General features: G+C 39.8%; 2 protein-coding genes across 2 annotated transcripts in view; both read left to right on the plus strand.

Annotated features, from left to right (window-relative positions):
- The window catches only part of tmem128 (transmembrane protein 128), a 16,483-nt gene extending 3,662 nt beyond the window's left edge, over window positions 1–12,821 (plus strand). The window contains exons 3-5 of the mRNA XM_014030968.1: window positions 6,190–6,351; window positions 8,630–8,739; window positions 12,365–12,821. Coding sequence (XP_013886422.1) covers window positions 6,190–6,351; window positions 8,630–8,729 — 262 coding nt within the window. The 3' untranslated portion in view covers window positions 8,730–8,739; window positions 12,365–12,821. The remainder of the gene's footprint in view (window positions 1–6,189; window positions 6,352–8,629; window positions 8,740–12,364) is intronic.
- Window positions 9,748–18,555, plus strand: part of otop1 (otopetrin 1) — a gene marked incomplete at its 3' end in the record, with an annotated part of 14,451 nt that continues 5,643 nt past the window's right edge. The window contains 1 exon segment of the mRNA XM_014030964.1: window positions 9,748–9,814. Within this exon segment, the coding sequence (XP_013886418.1) occupies window positions 9,748–9,814 (67 nt within the window).

Raw genomic sequence — 18,555 nt, forward strand, 5'->3', positions numbered from 1 at the left:
CACACACACAACCCGCGCATGTGTTAATACAGATTATTTTTATTTATTTATTGCTAAAATTATGGATTTTTTGAGGCTCATTATACAGGTAAACAACCAAAGTGGTTGACATGCTATGCAAGTGGTGAGTTTTAACTTGGAGAATGAGCACTCAGATGTTGAAACGGTGGCTGGAAGAGTCAAAAATAAAAAGAGAGCGGTGCAAACATCACTGAAGTTACTGCTGGATGGAAGCTTTTTTACCAGATCCACAAAATATTTTTGTTTATCTTGTCCCTGAAAGAGGTTCTAAAACAAAGCAGACCGGACTCTTCTAGATGCACTCAGGGGAGGGCCCACTTTCTCCACCTTGCCTCAGGTGTGGTAGGGTCAGCTCCCTACTGCCTCCGAACTGGTTCTCATCCGGTCCAGTGTGAGGAGCTCGGAAAGAATGTGCAGGAAATGCGAGATTGCACAATAAATTCAGTGATAAATGTAGAAGTCTGAGCAAAATAAGTCATTCTGCGTAAAACAGACTAAACACAGTTGAAACTGCATCGCTGCTGACTTTTTGAAACTTCTGATTTCAGAATAAAATCCACGTATATCATGTGTGTATGAAAATGTTGCGAGCTGCATGTTTCCATCTGCTTCCTAATCATAATGATGCATTTGGCAGTATTTATGTATAAATATATCCATATAATTATTAATATAACAAACATTTTGACAAAATTGGCTTTTCTTTAGGGCTTTATTTTGTAAATACGGAAGTTGTGCTCGTTCTTCTTCCTCTTGGTGCGGTGTGATTTTTGTAAATTGACTCCGGAGAAGCTCTGGTGTCGGGCAAAAGATGAATCTAATTTTGGTGGATCTCGGTCCACTCGCTGCTTTGCACCATCAGAGGAGCCAGTGTAAATACTGTTCTTGATTATAATGGTTGCTTATTTACTGCAGAGGTTGGACTGGAACAGAGCAGAACAGCATGATGTAAATTAAGGGTTAAGTTCTATCTCCCTCTGGGCCCGACAGGGTCCAGACTCACTCTGGGCCCCAACCCGGGCCTCACATGTACCCAGGCCCGGGGGGCGCCCCCCCCTGAAGCTCCGCCCCTGGCCATTGCTGATATATTTAGAAATGTTTTTTGTTTTTAAGCAGTCTTTCAGCCACTGAAAGAAAAATCAAACACGGTATGGCAAGCCATTTTAGTATAAAATTGATTTCGTCTGACTATTTGTAATTCCATTCTAGATATCTAATAATGAGTTTTGACTAGGAACAACTACATTTTGACTATCCTGAATGGTATTTTAAGATATCTGTATTAACATTCTGACTAGTCATAATTCCATTTCAAGATATCTGAAAATGAATTTTGACTAGTCAAAATGCAATTTAAGATATCTAAAATTATGTCACTGGATTCATCTTTTGAAGGGTCAAACATCCATAATTGCAATTCAAGATATCTCAAATGTAATTATGACTAGTTGAAATTACATTTTTAGATATCTGAAATAAGAAATTGCTGACAAGCCCCCATGCTGCCACTTAGCTGTCCAAACAGTTGCCTGCAGAATTTTGTGAAGCTGCATAACAATAAACTATTTGTTTTTTAGTTCATGTTGACAGAGATATAAATTGTGTTAAAACAGAATTTGAGCTGGACTGACCTCTGACACTGCAGACCACCTAAAAGCACATTAAAGTGTAAGGCTAGTGACTTAGTACGACTACTTGTAAATCATATGCAGGCTAGATAGCTCATGGCGTGCACATATTATTCATATTTCGTATTCATATTTAATAAAATAAGACTGTGTTGCTGGCTTTTTAGATGATCCTCTCGATAGGGAGAACCAGAGAAAGCAACTATGTCTATATGTTGTGCATTAACCAGCGTAGCTTGAAAACAGATCACATGATTATCTTTTTATAAGTAATATTGAGCAACAGTTTTGGTTATTTGTCCATTTATAATATTTTGTCATCGTAGCTATTTGGCAATCTACAAAATAATAACATCTGGAACTGGTGCTCTCGCATTATCATTTGATGTTTTTTTCCTTCACATTTTGAAGGTTTCGCAGTGACACATACATATAGGCCTATATATACAGGGTTGCACATAAAATTTTTGGTCTGGTTCTCGGGAGAACCTAGCTAGGGTTGTTGCTTGGTGCTCATATTTTCCTTCACTCATTTAACACATTTATCTATGGGGCGTCAGGGCATCTAACGTCCCCCTGTTCTGTTTTATGGCTCCTATCAGCTGCAACGTCTCAGGACATCATGCCGAATCAGTCCACCGAGTATTTTATTTTATTTGTTTACTCTACATAAATTCTATAAACTACCTACGTAAGTGGCTGAGGGGCTGGGTGTATATCATATAAATATCACAAACCGAACATTTCATGGTTAAATATCTTTTAGACTACACAAGTCCCTCAGATGGACAGCTCCTGTAGTTTGGTCTTCTGGATCTTYRGCCTTGGTTAAACCAGCTTTCCACATTCTCCAATCCAAGCAGCAAATATGTCATTTGCACAGAGCAAAATAACTTAAAAAATACAAATGTTTTATTTGCTAGACTGATTTCTTTTTTAAAAGACTATTTTATTCAAAAATATTATTTAGATGGTTTCAGCTCATGTAATTATTTATTCTTCTTCATATTTGATCATTTATTGAATTACATTTATCCCAGAAAAGCTGTGTCACAGTATGGTCCTAAATATAAACAAGTTTAGCACATCAAGAACCTTTTTTTAATCAAATTGTGAATGAAATTTGTGGATCTTTATGATAAATTAAAATAACATTTAGAACTCATTCACCTAGAGAACATGGCAAGTTGTTTTAATTTTTTTAATATATATAATTTTTTTTGATGAGGGTGTTAAACAGAGAATCATCTTTGCTTTAATATGGGGCAAACACATGTTCTTTTAGAGTTACTGTGGTTCARTTAGAAGAACTCAAACAGTTAATCTCTCAGAAAGACGCCTGCACACTCCAGTCACAGCTCTCTCTCATCAGGAGGAGAGAGTTTAGTCACTTACACAAAGTTAGACAGATCTGTTTGATAATGACGCTCTGAACATATATTTAATATAAAGTTATGTTTTACAGACCAAAGTTTGGTCGCTGCAGCCGCTGCTCGAATTTGCCTCTGCTGAAAACTGCTCTCACTGAAAATCCCACACTGTTCTGCTGTGATTGGATAAAACAGCTCTAGACTTCATCTGATTTGTTGAAGGCAGTGTCTGTTTAATCCTTATGTCAGGGTTCTGCTGTCCTGAGAGGCTTTATGAGCACCGAGCAACAATCCAGTCACACCAGTGCAGCTGGATTTTTTTTTTAAGAAATCAGGTCGCATTTGCGACCAAAGTGGTCACACTCTAGAGCCCTGCTAGTTGTTGTTTTGACAGACAATCTCAGGTACAATCTTAGATACTCAAGTGAGCTTTATGACGTTCCATCTGGTGCGCTTTTTCTTTTTTGGTCGCGCATCCGCACCTGCGCACCGCTTATATGCAACCCTGTATTTATAATTTTTAATTGCTGTGTACAGTAGGGTCTTAGTGTGTTTGTTTAAAAGAGAAAAGAATTCAAAGGAACAATCAAGCATGTTTTTTTCTATTAAAATATACTTTTTATATAATTTGTTTTCTTTAAAATTTACTTAATTCCTTATTTATACATTTTTAAATATATTTTTACCTTGTGTGAATTGCCTGTCACTTTCCTGCTGATGCACCTAATTTTCTCCACTGAGACACAATAAAGGTGATTTTTTTTCTTATTCATTTATACTTTTGTTAATATGCCATACCATATATGTCTGTCTTTGTTAAAGTTTGAGTTTATTTCGAGCCATATATAAATAAAGAAAATAAAGAAAATAAAAAGAAAAATACATATACCTGTCAACAGGAGAAAAATGAAGAAACAAAAAAATGTATGTACAACCCCTGGCAAAAAGTATGGAATCACCAGTCTTGGATGAGCACTCATTCAGACTTTTCATTCTGTAAAACAAACTCAGATCAAAAACATGATACAATAATAAGGTCATTCCAAAGTGCAACTTGTTTGCTTTTAGGAACACTCAACAAAATGAAGAGAAAACATTGTGGAAGTCAGTGAATGTTACTTTTATTGACCAAGCACAGGGAAACCCTGTGCTTGGTCATAGGGTCTGTGCTTTGCGTGCGGGGGTCATAATTAGAGCTATCTTAAATAACAAATATGACTAGTCATAATTCAATTTCAGATATCTGGAATAGAAGTGTCATGAATCTGATTTTATGCTAAAATGGCTTGCCATAAACACTGTGGCGTTTTAATCTGTTTAATTTTACATTTTTACATGTACATTTTAAAAGTGGGAAAGCAAACAAACAAACAAACAAACAAAAAACACGGTTTTCTTTTTGCAATTTTGTTTTGAAGCAAAAAATCCAAAGAACAAATCGTACACAGTTTATCCACCCACCTTTTCTTGTCCAAATCTCCATAAATGTGATGACCAATCTAATTACCATGCCTTGCTGTCTAACTATGCACAAGTCTAAATGAGCTGCTCATCATCTACTTTTCAAGCAAAGATGATATATTCCTGAAATAAAACCTTTAGAAGAAGAAAAAGCATCAGAATTTTAGAAAAGTAAGTTTGGAAGAGTCAATTAATTTGGAGTTATTCATTTTACTGAGTATTTAATTTCAAGTGAAAATCACAGCAGCCTATCTTCAACAAATTTACCCAAAGGTTAGACCGTGCAAYGGTCAGAGAGACTGCCCAAACACCCAAGAGTAACATCTCAGAATATACAGGCTTTAGTCAGTGTGGTACATGTTAAAATTGCAACAGAACAAATGGGAAAATATTGAAACAGCATGGATGTCTTTAGATGAAGTAGCTATAAATGAGCCTTTTTAAAAAAGAAGAATAAAAAAGGCTTTATGGTTTAGTTTTGTAACGTTACATCTGAACAACTCATGAGACTTTTGGGTCATTTTCTTTAGGTGATCAAAGTGGAGGTTTGAGAACTTGTATAATAAGATAAACTAGTCTAATGTGATCCCATTTGTCCAACAGCAGTAGCCCGGCCAAAATGTAATCAGAGAACAGATCAAATAATCTAATGTCACAAATCTAAAATAAAATCTCTGAACAAAAGGTGTTGATTCGCTTAAAGTTCAGACTGAAATGCTGTGGTAAACTCATTGGTGATTTGTGCTCAAATAAACATCCTCAGGTATCAATGACTAAAGTTCCCATAATGTTGTGAGACCTTATTAGGTTTCCACAACAATGTGGAGCCTAATAAGGTCATTTGGAAGATGATTGCTCAACCCAGCTTGTGAAGGTTGTTCAACACACCGAGTCATGGAGTATGCTTGTTTTTTTTTTCACACACTGTTTTTCTTTTTTTTTAATCCTAAAAACTGTGTAAGATGACATGACATGCTTATATAAAGTTACATTTACTAATTTTAAAACCAATTCTGTTCATGGTTTATAAAACTTGTGTGTGCTTTTTTATAACCATATGCTATGGAAATATTAACAAAGACAGAAAAATGTGGTCTAAGAATGAAGGTACTCCGTGGAATGATCAGCTGAGTTTTATTGCAACAACAGGAACACAGAGAACAACATACGTAGAGCCATTAGACTGTCCCCCTGCTCTCTGCTTCTGCTTCTTTGAGGCAGTAGAGGCCTCATATATACTGTTTAACAAACACTATCATGTCATCTTAATAAAGCAAGATTTCATCCTAAGGAAATGCTGGGTCAAGGAAAAACAAAGATAAACACAAGTGATATCTAAGAATGATTGCTGTCAGCAAATCTTGTTCTGGCTATAAGCACTGATGAACAGCATTTCATGAAAACCTAGGTCATTAAAGTATGTCATGAATTACTGGCTTAAACCAAAAAGTATTATTTCCATCTCACCATATTAGGTGTATATGTCATGAACTGTATAAAGGCTCCAAGAAAGTCTTTGTTGGTTCAAGAGGAGTATTGTTGTCATTGTCACAGAGGTTTTTGTTGTCTTATTAAAATTCTGGCACATTTGTTACAAAGAAAAGCACCGACACGTGATACCTTATGGAGGTTGCGATGTGATACCCTTTACTTTTCTGCTGACTTTCTACAGCTACTGCAATAAATTAATCTTTCTCTGTTTTCCTCAGCTGGTGGTTTAATGTTGGTCTGATACTCCTTGGGATCAGCATATCTCTGGCAATGTTTTGCATTGTGTACCTGGAGTGGTTCAAAGGCATCCAGCATTATGACCAAGAGTATCCTGCCATTCCTCCCATTACCACTGCAGCCTTTATCGCTGCATCATGCAGGTAAAACACAAATACAAAGATTAGTCTCCACTATCACAGCAGAATGGCACAACAAAAACACATTCACATCCTTTCAGCTTGAAGGTTTATTTAAAATTCAACTAAAGAAGACCTACAGAGCAGCTGACTTACATCATACAGGAAAGGAAATAGGTTAGTATTGAAATCCACAATAAAAAGTCTTGGTTAAATGAGGCTGTTATGCAATATGGATTTAACAAAGACAGAAATACGTGGTCCAAGAATGAAGGTACTCCGTGAGATGATCAGCTGAGTTTTATTGCAACAACAAGAAACACAGAGAACAACCTGGCCTGTCTCTGTGCCTCTGCTTCTCTCTGTCACTGTCTCTCCACACTACTCACTGTGTCTCGAGAGGCCTCATATATATATTAAGAAACACCATTATGTCATCTTAGCAAGATTTGATACAAGGTCAATGGAAAACAAAGATAAACACAAGTGATATCTAAGAATGATTATTGTTAGCAAATCTTGTTCTGACTTTAATCATTCTATCTGCAGATGAACAGTATGTCATGAAAACCTAGGTCATTAAAGGATGTCATGAAATACTTGCTTAAACATAAAAGTATTAGTTCCATTACAAGGCAGTGCTACAGTGTACGAGTAAAAGTGGTACATTCAAATCACAACTTGATGCAGGTTTAGTAAATATGGCTTTATTAGTTAGCACTTGTAAGGCAGCAAGAAGTTTGATCCTTGGTTTGGACCTGGGGGATTTCTGTGTTGACTTTGTCTGGGTTCTCCAGTTTCCTGCCACAATCCCAGGCCTCTCTTTCTCTCTTGAATCCCAGCGAGGTTTGCTTGGTTAAATAAAGGTTAATAATACCAACACAATACAAATACCAGTACCATCACCAATAATAATATTAATAATAATAATAGCAGGAAAAAAAACATCTTGCTTGTTAAGGCTCCACTGCAAAAGCTTCCACATACTCAGTCAACACCCAGTCACATTGTTTTGTTGGTTGTTTGGCGTTCATTTTTGCACACACCTTTCATAGCCCCTGAGGTCACACGGAGTCGAGCTCCTGGGAAACGCCTCCCAATGTGGTACACTGATCTGCTGTTATTTGTCCACATATCTGTCCCAGTTAAAATTCCACACTTTCCTGCAGATGGGTTACTCCCTGCAAAACATCTCTTTTTTGTTCATTCACAAGTTTTTGGCCTTTTGGCTATCTTTGTGAGCTAAATGTCTGCTTCCAGGTATACAGTCGACTTCTGGAAGCAAGTGATTTTTATTATTTTTTGGAAGCCAGTGTTTGAAGCTAAATTCAGCGTCAGAGCACTTTCAGCATAAACAAAGCACGGCCACAAACGTCTGACCAATCTCAAACTCACTTCTTATGTGAAAGGGGGTAAAAAGGTCTTCAGGCAGGTTGTGACAAAAAGGGGCAGATTCAAATTTGCAATCATAATGCAATTTTTGTCATGCAACTGCGACAATGAGAGCTGATTTCGGCAGTTTGGATGGACCATGCAGAGACCTTAGATCATGTACAGTTAGGTAGCATTTGTTAAATTGGTTACAAAAAAAATTGCAATATTAAAATAATTGTATTGTCGTTTTATCAAATTTTAACAATAAATGGCATTCTACAGGCATTGTGTCAAAGTGTTTGATAAACTCCAAAATCAGTATTGTTTTTTAGTTATGAAAACTTTAGAAATTTAGACAAACAAAACAAAAAGTGTTTATTTGGAATGATTTGACCTTGACCTAATTCTAAAGAATAAATTCACACAGAACTGATTAATATCTCCAAATGTGATAAAGCAAACAAAAAATAAAATAAAAACATAGTGAAACACTCACTCTTGGGTAACTGTTAGTGGGGAGAACATGACACTTGATATTAGAGTTATACTTGTAGAACAAATACAAAAATGGCCTCCTATAGAGCATTTCAAAGCACGCGGGGGGAGAGAACTTATTTCTAGTCTTATTTCCTGTGGCAGAACAGGTTGGAAGATGGTTATTTGATCTTATTTATTGTTTTTTTAAACATCCTACATGCTCTGACATGTTAAATTAATTTGAAACTGAGGGTTTGAATGAATCCATAAAACTTGAAAAAATCTGTGAGATTGCTCTATACTGTATGTCTGTATGCCTGCAAAATTATGGAAAATCCGTGTAAATTACGGACAATCCATACAACTTGACATGTATGAGACTATTATTTTTTATTAGTAAATGTGACAGACATTTTTATTTGTTTTTTCTGTATGCTTTGTTTTTCCACAGCTTTAACATTGCCCTGTGGCCTGTGTGGTCCTTCTTCACTCCACTCATCCTCTTCACACAGTTCATGGGTGTGATCATGTTTGTCTCTTTGCTTGGATGAACGATTAAAGGTGAGAAAGCACCCACATAATTTAATTCAAACAAATGGATTTTTTACTGGATTGTTTATTTACTCTTTGTAAGTTTTTATTTTTATTTGATTGTAAAGTGTTAAAGAGAATATGAGTTTTGCAGTTTTTTGAGTTCTAAACCTGTGTCCATACTTTAGTTTTCTGAAGATGGAGGGTGAGTTATTGTGGAGTTACATAAGGAATAGCTTGTGCCTTATGTAATTTTTTGTTCAGAACATGGAGTCAAAGGCGTAACTGAGGGATGAGAGTGGCTTTTAACTGTTTTGAGTAATCTTTGTGATTTATAGTGGAGCAGACAGGTGAGTACTGGGTGGATGCACACAAGGTTCATCCGTCTGTCCGTTTTCTTCCGCTTATCCGGGGTTTGGTCACAGGGGCAGCAGCCTTAGCAGACAGACCCAGACTGCCCTCTCCCCAGCCACTTGGGCCTGCTCGTCCGGGGAATCCCAAGGCATTCCCAGGCCAGCCAAGAGACATAGTCCCTCCAGCATGTACTGCGTCTTCCTCTGGGCCTCCTCCCAGTGGGACGTGCCCGGAACACCTCACCAGGGAGGCGTCCAGGAGGCATCCTAACCAGATGAACCACCTCAGCTGGCTCCTCTCGACGTGGAGGAGCAGCGGCTCTACTCTGAGTCCCTCCTGGATGACTGAGCTTCTCACCCTATCTCAAAGGGAGAGCCCAGACACCCTGCGGAGGAAACTCATTTCGGCCACTTGTATCCGCAATCTTGTTTTTTTGGTCACTGCCCAAAGCTCGTGACCATAGATGAGGGTAGGAATGTAGACCAACCGGTAAATCACTTCACCATGACAGACCGGTACAGCACTTGTGTCACTGCAGGCGCAGCACCAATCCACCTGTCGATCTCCCGCTCCATTCTTCCCTCATTCGTGAACAAGACACTGAGATACTTAAACTCCTCCACTGGGGGCAGGACCTCCTCCCCGACACAGAGAAGGCACCCTACCGGTTTCCAGCTCGAGACCATGGTCTTAGATTTGGAGGCAGTGATCCTCATACCAACTGATTCACACTTGGCTGTGAACCGCTCCAGTGAGAGCTGGAAATCACGATCTGATTAAGCCAATAGGACCACATCATCGGCAAAAAGCAGATACGTGATCCTAAGGTCACCAAAATGGATCCCCTCAACACCTTGGTTGTGCCTAGAAATTCTGTCCATAAAAGTTATGAACAGAATTGGTGATAAAGTGCAACCTTGGCGGAGTCCAACTCTCACCGGAAACGAGTCCGACTTACTACCGGCAATGCAGACCAAGTTCTGGCACCGGTGGTATAGGGACCTAACAGTCCATATCAAAGGGCCTGGTACACCATACTCCCGGAGTACCCCCCACAAGAGTCCCCGAGGGACAGGGTCGAACACCTTCTCCAGATCCACAAAATACATGTAGACTGGTTGGGCGAACTCCCATGCACCCTCCAGGACCCTGCTCAGGGTGTAGAGCTGGTCCGCTGTTCCACGACCAGAACAAAAACCACACTGCTCTTCCTGAATCTGAGATTCGACTATCCGACAGACCCTCCTCTCCAGGACCCCTGAATAGACCTTACCAGGGAGGCTCCGAAGTGTGATCCTCCTATAGTTGGAACACTCTCTGCAGTTCCCCTTTTTAAATAGGGGGACCACCACCCCGGTCTGCCAATCCAGAGGAACTGTCCCCGAGGAGTTTACCCTGCACATAAGGTAAACTTAGAAACTGGCAACAAGTGGAGACCAGACTGGTGTCGACATACGCTGGTAGATTGAATTGTGAGTCACAAGTGGGCGTCGCAGTTGGAGGTTAGCAGCCATGCCTGGAAACATGCACACATACACATGAGCAGAAGAACAAAACTGGAAAGGGGGCTGTCAGCCTTACTGTACCTCTTTAGCAGGAGCCTCTATGTAGCCCAGGCCTGTCTGGGTGAGCTTTTCAGTAAGTCATTGGTGTAATGAAGAGAATCTGTATCTGAGAATCTGTAATTTCATCAGCTGGGAACTGGTCACAGTCAGTCAGGGCATCAGGATCACTTTGGCTACAGTTAACAGTTGCACACATAATGCCCAGATCGACCACAGTGAAAACAATCACCCACCTGATGTTTTTCATGGAAGGAAAATCTTTGGTGGATTTCCTGGTCATCCCAGAACCCTTCAGCTCAAAGTAGTCTTCATGTCACACCTGAGTGTCTAGTTGGGAGGTGTCTCTGCAACTACGTTCCTCTCTGAGGTGTTCCTTGATGCGATTATCCAGTGAAATGTTGAGTCAAAACCAGAAATCAGAGTTAAAAGGTTCATGCTCTACTGAAAACTCAATCCTCCAATGTGAGAAATCAAAAGGCGTGTTCCCATGCTCTCAGATAGCTTTGTGTTGGACTGAGCGTTCTGAAGCCTGACCTTTCAGATCTCGCTACTGTTTTAATAAGAAACTAACAAATTTGTTAAAAATGATTAAAATGACTGGAATCACGCAGACTATATTTACAGCACAAACCCAATATAAAACAAAAATACATGATTTTCCCTTTGATTTTTGTTTTTCATGATGACTTCTGCCTGACCTGCCTCCTCTGATCACACGTCCCTGTTCTGAGGTGTGGCTGAGGGATGAGAAGGGATTGAAACTATCAAGTAATCTTCTTTGTGATTCAGAGTGGATCAGACATGTTAATACTGGGTGGATGTTCACAAGATGAATCGATAACCTGGCAGCAAGTGAACAAAAGACGGATGTAGATATCTGTACAGAGCAGATCAGAGAGAACTCACCTGCTACACCTAGAAACACATAAACAGCGCAGCAACATAACACAGCAGGAGGAGGGAGGGTTGCCAAACTCAGAAGATTAAGTGGTTCTCCACGTCCTGCATGCATCAGAAAATAAATGAGTGTCTGCGAATCGAACTACTGCTCATGTTTCTATCTCTGTTTAAAACAAGTTAAACTTCAAAACATTCATAGCAACTCAAGCAAACATTACATAACAATTAAAGAAATTAGTCTACGCGGAAATATTAGAATATTTCATAATTTCTTTTGCTGACAAGCTTTATGAATACATGGATTTCATTTTTTAGCAGGACTTGGCACCTGTCCATGCTACCTGTTTACCAATACTTGGTTTAAGAACCTTGACATAATTGTGTTTGCTTGACCAGTAAACAGGCCTGGTCTACTCTCCAGAGAGAATCTGTGAGATGAGACACCAGACTCAGTGGAAGGCCAGTATCTAAACAACCTGGGTTTCCGTAACACCATTGCCACAGGCCTCCATGTCACACAGATGCAGGAATTCATGCAATGCATGTTTTTCTGGTTCTTCTGATCTGACCAGCAGTAGAAAAAATATGCTGCTATGAATTCTTCCTATTTTTTCCAAACTGAGCTGTTCACTGCAGATAAAATATTGACTGATGTCATTCTTCATTCTTTGAAATCCTGTCATGTGTCTTCATTCTTTTGTGTTTTGTCTGATTCTCTTACCCAAGGCACCAAAATATTTGTTAATATTGGTGGTTCTGACTGGGTCAGGCCAGAACTTTGGAATTACTGGTTTTATTTGCTTTTATTAATCTGATTTTTTTTTTTTCATTTTCAGAGTTTTCCAAAGATAGAAATGGTGAAAGAACGTAAGAGGACAATATCAGCCCTGTCCTAAAGAGCTTTAGCTGGCTTTCTGGTCCACAACAGTTTCGGTGTGGACCTGCCTTGGCATTTTGGATCTGCATCACCAACAAAGTACCAGACATGGGAATAACGAGACCTTCCCCTCGTCAGGATCAGGTCCACTTGTTCACAAGCCTTAATTATACTCACAGTTTTTTTAAGTGCTTATACTCTTGACAGTTTCTAAGTGCAACATTCTGCGTTTGCTATAAAAAGTTTAAGTATTTTGACTTGGCAGCAGGGTATTCAGAACTGTGAGAAAGTGAAAACATTTCTTTTTAGAATTTAGTTATTGTCTTAGTTTGGGATAACCATGTTAGGGTTTTTGTTCAAATATTTTGCACTGTATTAGTGTTTTATCTTCAATAAACTCTGTCTTTTATAACTTTTTCTGTGGATGTTTGAAGTTGTTGACTAAATCTCCAATTACACACCTTAGTCATCATCAGCTACACAAACAGATGTGGCAAATAAATGAACCAATGGGATTATTTCCCCACCCTAAGTCTAATTCCTAGTCAAGTTTAACGTAGGCAAGAATTTCAGCCTCTTTTAGCTTAATAGCCGATAAAATAAAAATTAGAGTTGCGGTTCTGGAAAAAAAAGGGGTTTTAGTGTTTGATAAGAAAACCAAGTATAAATATTTGTCTGATTGAATTCTGCTCATGGTCTCCTACTGATAGGTTTTATGAAAAAAAAAAACAGTATGAAAATGTAACATCTACACTGATTTTAGGCAGTGTGTTTTTCCAGAGTACACAAAACCTTCTGAACAAACTAAATATCCTATTACTCTGTACTGGACAGCTTAAAAAAGGTGAAAACACTGTTTTTGTCTCACTCTCGGTATAGTGTTTCACTGAGAATTCATTGAGTCTTTCTCTCCCTAACCTGTTTATCATCTTGAATCGACGTAGCCACGGTCTTTCAAAATGCTGCTCAAAGACAAGGATTCTCTTACATCTTACAGTAAACCTTGAATTCAAAAATAACCCAGAAAGTTTCTACAGGAACAAGACATGGAAGAAGGAAGATCCTGCTGACCTTGAGTCGTCCCCCCCACCCACGAGAATCTCGCAGACTGGTTGATGTGTTTAGCTTTTTTTTGTACACGTTGTACTCCTGAAACCTCCAGGAGGAGCTGCAGGTCTGATATGTGGTGATCCAGACTCTGGGTATGACCAGGTTCAGGGAGTTTCAAGACAAAAAAAAAAAAGGAAATCAAATTGGTAAACGTTAGATTAAATATTTGCAGAAAAATGTTCAGTTGTCCATTAATCACGATTTGATGTTTTGTTACTAACTTGTTTTGTGTTACTAACTTAATGTCTTATTTTAAGAAAGATTGGAAATGGCTGATATGAAAGTAATTTACTGGTTAGAAGTGGTCCTTCACACCTACCTTTCATGTCATTAAAACTTTTAGGCGGGTATAAGATCGTAATTACCACAAGCAACGTGCCTTTTGGCTCCTGTGATGGTATTTTGCTAGACATTTTGAATTTTCGGAAAAGCCGGAGCCGGAAAAGGGCAGAGTGCCTTCTCCGGGTCAGGGGGGTCGCCCTGTCTCAAGTGGAGGAGTTTAAGTATCTGGGGATCTTGTTCACGAATGGGGGAAGAACGGAGCGGGAGATCGACAGGCGGATTGGCGCAGCGTCTGCTGTAAAGCGGGCGCTGTACCGGTCCGTCGTGGTGAAGAGAGAGCTGAGTCAGAAAGCGAAGCTCTCGATTTACCGGTCGATCTACGTTCCTACCCTCATCTATGGTCATGAGCTTTGGGTCATGACCGAAAGAACGAGGTCCCGGATACAAGCGGCCGAAATGAGTTTCCTCCGCAGGGTGGCTGGACTCTCCCTTAGAGATAGGGTGAGAAGCTCGGTCATCCGGGAGGGACTCAGAGTAGAGCCGCTGCTCCTCCACGTCGAGAGGAGCCAGTTGAGGTGGCTTGGGCATCTGGTAAGGATGCCTCCTGGACGCCTCCCTGGTGAGGTATTCCGGGCACGTCCCACCGGGAGGAGGCCCCGAGGAAGACCCAGGACACGCTGGAGGGACTATGTCTCTCGGCTGGCCTGGGAACGCCTTGGAGTTCCCCCGGAGGAGCTGGAAGAAGTGGCTGGGGAAAGGGAGGTCTGGGCCTCCCTTCTGAAGCTGCTGCCCCCGCGACCCGACCCCGGATAGGCGGAAGAAAATGGATGGATGGATTTTGAATTTTGGTAGGTGTCACAGAGAGGCATAAGTACACATTCAATGAACATTTATTTTCACCCTTCAGTGGACCAAGCTATCGAATAGGCCATCAATAAAGATGCAGAAACAGCTGGTGGAACAGAGGTTTTCAGCCTGAAGGACGCAGCTGTATATATTACCTGATCTCAGAATACAGAGAAACGTACCCAAGACAGTTCAGAAACATGATGGGCCAGAATAAATCCATTTAATCATGATCATGAAGACATTGTCAGTTTGTCAAGTGGCATTGCTGCCCCTGCTGGTGTCACTTAAGACCTCATGGATGTTCATACAATTGATAAAGTCTTACAGAGCTTTCAGGAGAGAAAGAATGGAGTCCGAAACTCCAGTCACCAAGTTTCCTGACAGGGTGGAAGAGAAGATTAAGGCATTCTACATATTGCAAGCTTTGAAGCAGGAAAGATGTCTTTAAAAGGTCTGAGTGGCCGGGTGAGCTAAAACATCATTCAAATGCAGCTATCTGCTTTCTGCAACTAGTTTCAAATGTCCAAAGAGATTTCTGTCAGCCTGACTTCCATTACTTGAGTAAAGGACTAGACATCAGCCTCATCTTTCTGGATTCTTGGTAGGTGGAGATCTGGATGACTGAGTTTGGTGTCATTCTGGCCTGTCGTGTTTCTGAACTGTCTTGGGTACTTTTCTCTGTATTCTGATATCAGGTAATACCTTGTTACAGCTGCCACCTTCAGACTAAAACGTTTTTTCAAACCAGTATGGTCTCTTTGATAATGTGGTCCACTAGTATTCTCCCAAAAGGAATGTACCTCACCTCTTTAAACACACCTGAAGTTAACAAACTAATATATCAGCTCTTCTGTGCAAAAGATTGACTTAAGTCTCCTTCCATTGTATGAGGATTGCCTCTTTATGCATGCACTGAGAGTAATTTTTATATTTTTATTTATCTATTGTTATTTAACCAGGCAAAATCCCATTGAGATCACAGATCCCTTTTTCAAGGGAGGCCTGGGCCTGGAGGCAATATGTTTTTAGGGGTGGGGATACCCGAAGAAAACCCACACAAGCACGAAAAGAACATGCAAACTCCGCACAGAAAGACCCCAGGTTCAAACTGGGGATCGAACCCATGACCTTCTTGCTGTGAGGTGTCGGTGCTAACCACTGAGCTGCAGTACTGCCAAATTACCAGGCTATTGCTGGGTTGCAGTCACATGACCCGGATGACGCGTGAATATCAGATGGGGGACAGGAAGTGATTTCCTCTGGTTCAAAACACAGCAAAATGGATCACAGCGAGTATGCTAAAGCCCTAAATGGGCTGGCGCAGACATCACAAAAAATATGCATACATTTAGGATACAATTCATATTATCTTAATAAGAAAACTTGTTATATAATCTAGAGGATTTACCTGGTGTTGAGGCGATCAACATAAACTACTAGCCTATCTGGTGCTGCAGACCTCATGTTATAGGCTACGACGAGCCAAATCGAAGCTTTCAAAAGCCTCAGCTACAATTGTTTTGCTTCAGGTTGGGTCAAACATTTAGGATCCAAAGAAATTTTAAATGACTGTTGACTTGTTTCTGCCTGGGTGAGTTGTGCTATTTTAAGTTTAAGTTTCTATGTGCTTGGATCTACTTGCAAATAATTTATTTAGCTTCTGTAAACCCAAGTTCAAGTAGTTATCCAGGAAAATATCTGGCATTTAAACAATACAATCCTGACCTGTTAGGAAGTGATCACTGCAAGCTGTTGCATTGTTCGTTTCCGCACCTCCTGCTTTTAGCCGTAGGTTGTTGATCCACCTTTGTCCTATTTTTTCTGCAAGTTTTTAAAATTTACCTCCCTTGTGACACACTACTTTCGGAACATGAAAAAAGCTTTGATATTTCTCCTGATTAGAGCGGCTGCAACAACTGTACACAGCACAGAGTTTAGGCATTTTGACACTGAATCAACAGAAGGAAACATGGCTTCATTTACTTCCTGCCCCCCATCATGACATCAATACATCATCTGCAACCAACAATTCATCATATGTTCAGAATGACAGTGGATGGAAGGTTAGTTGATAATGAGATTTTGGTGACTGATTGGATGAAAGGGCTGCCTACCCCAGAGCCTGTTTCAGACTTTTATCCTGCTCATGTGCAAGGTCATGCAAGCTTCTGGATTGCACATGCGTTGGAAATGTTCTAAAATGCAAAGACGTGTAGAGTGCAGACGCATGAGCTTAGGATGGTGGAGCTCTTAAATGACAACAATGCAGAAGGCATGTGATGGAGAATGAATCTACTAAGTGATCTAATACTTATAAATTTAGACTGTTGCCCACACTCATACTTCAATAACATGGTTATAATACAGTAAGTTAGTATTAAAAATTGGAAGGGTGGATATATGAACAGTAACCCAAAGTAAACATCTTTTTTTGTTAAAACTTGGATGCAAGTATACTGTTTGCATCTGCCTGTAAATAAAGCCTATTTGATAGATATACTGTTTTAAAGAACATGTGACTTTATACTGTTCCCAAGCTATGATAATACTATCAATTTGTGTTCATACTGTATTGACACATGGGAGGGTGGGTTCATGGAGTGATAATTACCAGAAAGGTACTCATTAGGCAGGGTATTCATGATTTGATGGGATTCATAGACATGTAGGAGATTAAATAAAAAAATTCTTTGGTACCCAGAGATGGTACCAAAAGATGAAAAAAAAAATTCCATATTGACCCCTGGACTATGTTATTCATAAATCTCTTGAGTGTCTGGTATTAGATTTAAAAATATGTGTCTTCAAAATGTCCAACACTAAWCACCAGCAAAACTCTGCTGCTTTAATATTTATTTGTCTATATAGAAAATAGTTCATTTTTGTGTATTGAAACTATAATAGTTAAAATAATTAAAATGGCAATTAAAAGATTAAAATTCTGAAAATAATTGCACATTTGATCATTTTAATTAAGKATATCAAACAAAATAAATAAATTATAAAAAGTGCTGATGTGCAAGAATGTTATTGCAGATTTAGTGCATCCACATCTTTACCAGAATAAGCATCCAGAGGGAATATTAGACACTACATTAAAAACTGCAAACAATTAAATGTTAATGAGAATCTTTGACATACTAGAGGCTCTACTGACCATTTAACAGTGGCGGATCTAGGATTTTTCTAAGTAAGGGGCCATGAAGGGACCACAATTTTCATGAAGGGCCCAAATATTTGTTCAACGTCCGTGCACAAAAAAAAACCAATCCCTGGTTTTGTTAAGGTGTAAACAGTTAACCAGTCACACATGTTCAAACACTTGTGATAATGTAAATTTTAAAAGCTTGCACAGTAAATCTACCATGCAATTTTACATGCAGTTTTGGTCAAACATAATCAAGATCCATAAATACATCAAGGACAAAGCSTCAACGGACGATGTGCTCAGCGAATGTCTAAGGCAATGGGGAACAGAAGACGAGGTGCTAGAGGTACCATCAGGGGAGGACAAGCCCCTACATGGGATGTACCATCGACAAATAAATGAAGTGGCTGATATCAGGAAATCCTACCAACGGCTGGAAAAAGCTGGACTCAAGGACAGCACAGAGGCACTTATCCTAGCTGCACAGGAACAGGCCCTAAACACCAGAGCAATAGAGGCTCAGATCTACCACACCAGACAGGTGTGGGTGTAGGTTGGGCAAGGAGGCCCCTGAGACAGTCCAGCACATAACAGCAGGGTGCAAGATGCTGGCAGGGAAAGCGTACATGGAACGACATAACCAAGTGGTGGGCATAGTGTACAGGAAAATCTGTGCAGAATATGGACTAGAAGCCCTGAGATCAAAGTGGGGAACACCCCCAAAGTTGGTGGAGAATGACCAAGCTAAGATCCTGTGGGAC

Source organism: Austrofundulus limnaeus, unplaced genomic scaffold, assembly GCF_001266775.1.
Source record: "Austrofundulus limnaeus strain Quisiro unplaced genomic scaffold, Austrofundulus_limnaeus-1.0 Scaffold1150, whole genome shotgun sequence".
NCBI lineage: Eukaryota > Metazoa > Chordata > Actinopteri > Cyprinodontiformes > Rivulidae > Austrofundulus > Austrofundulus limnaeus.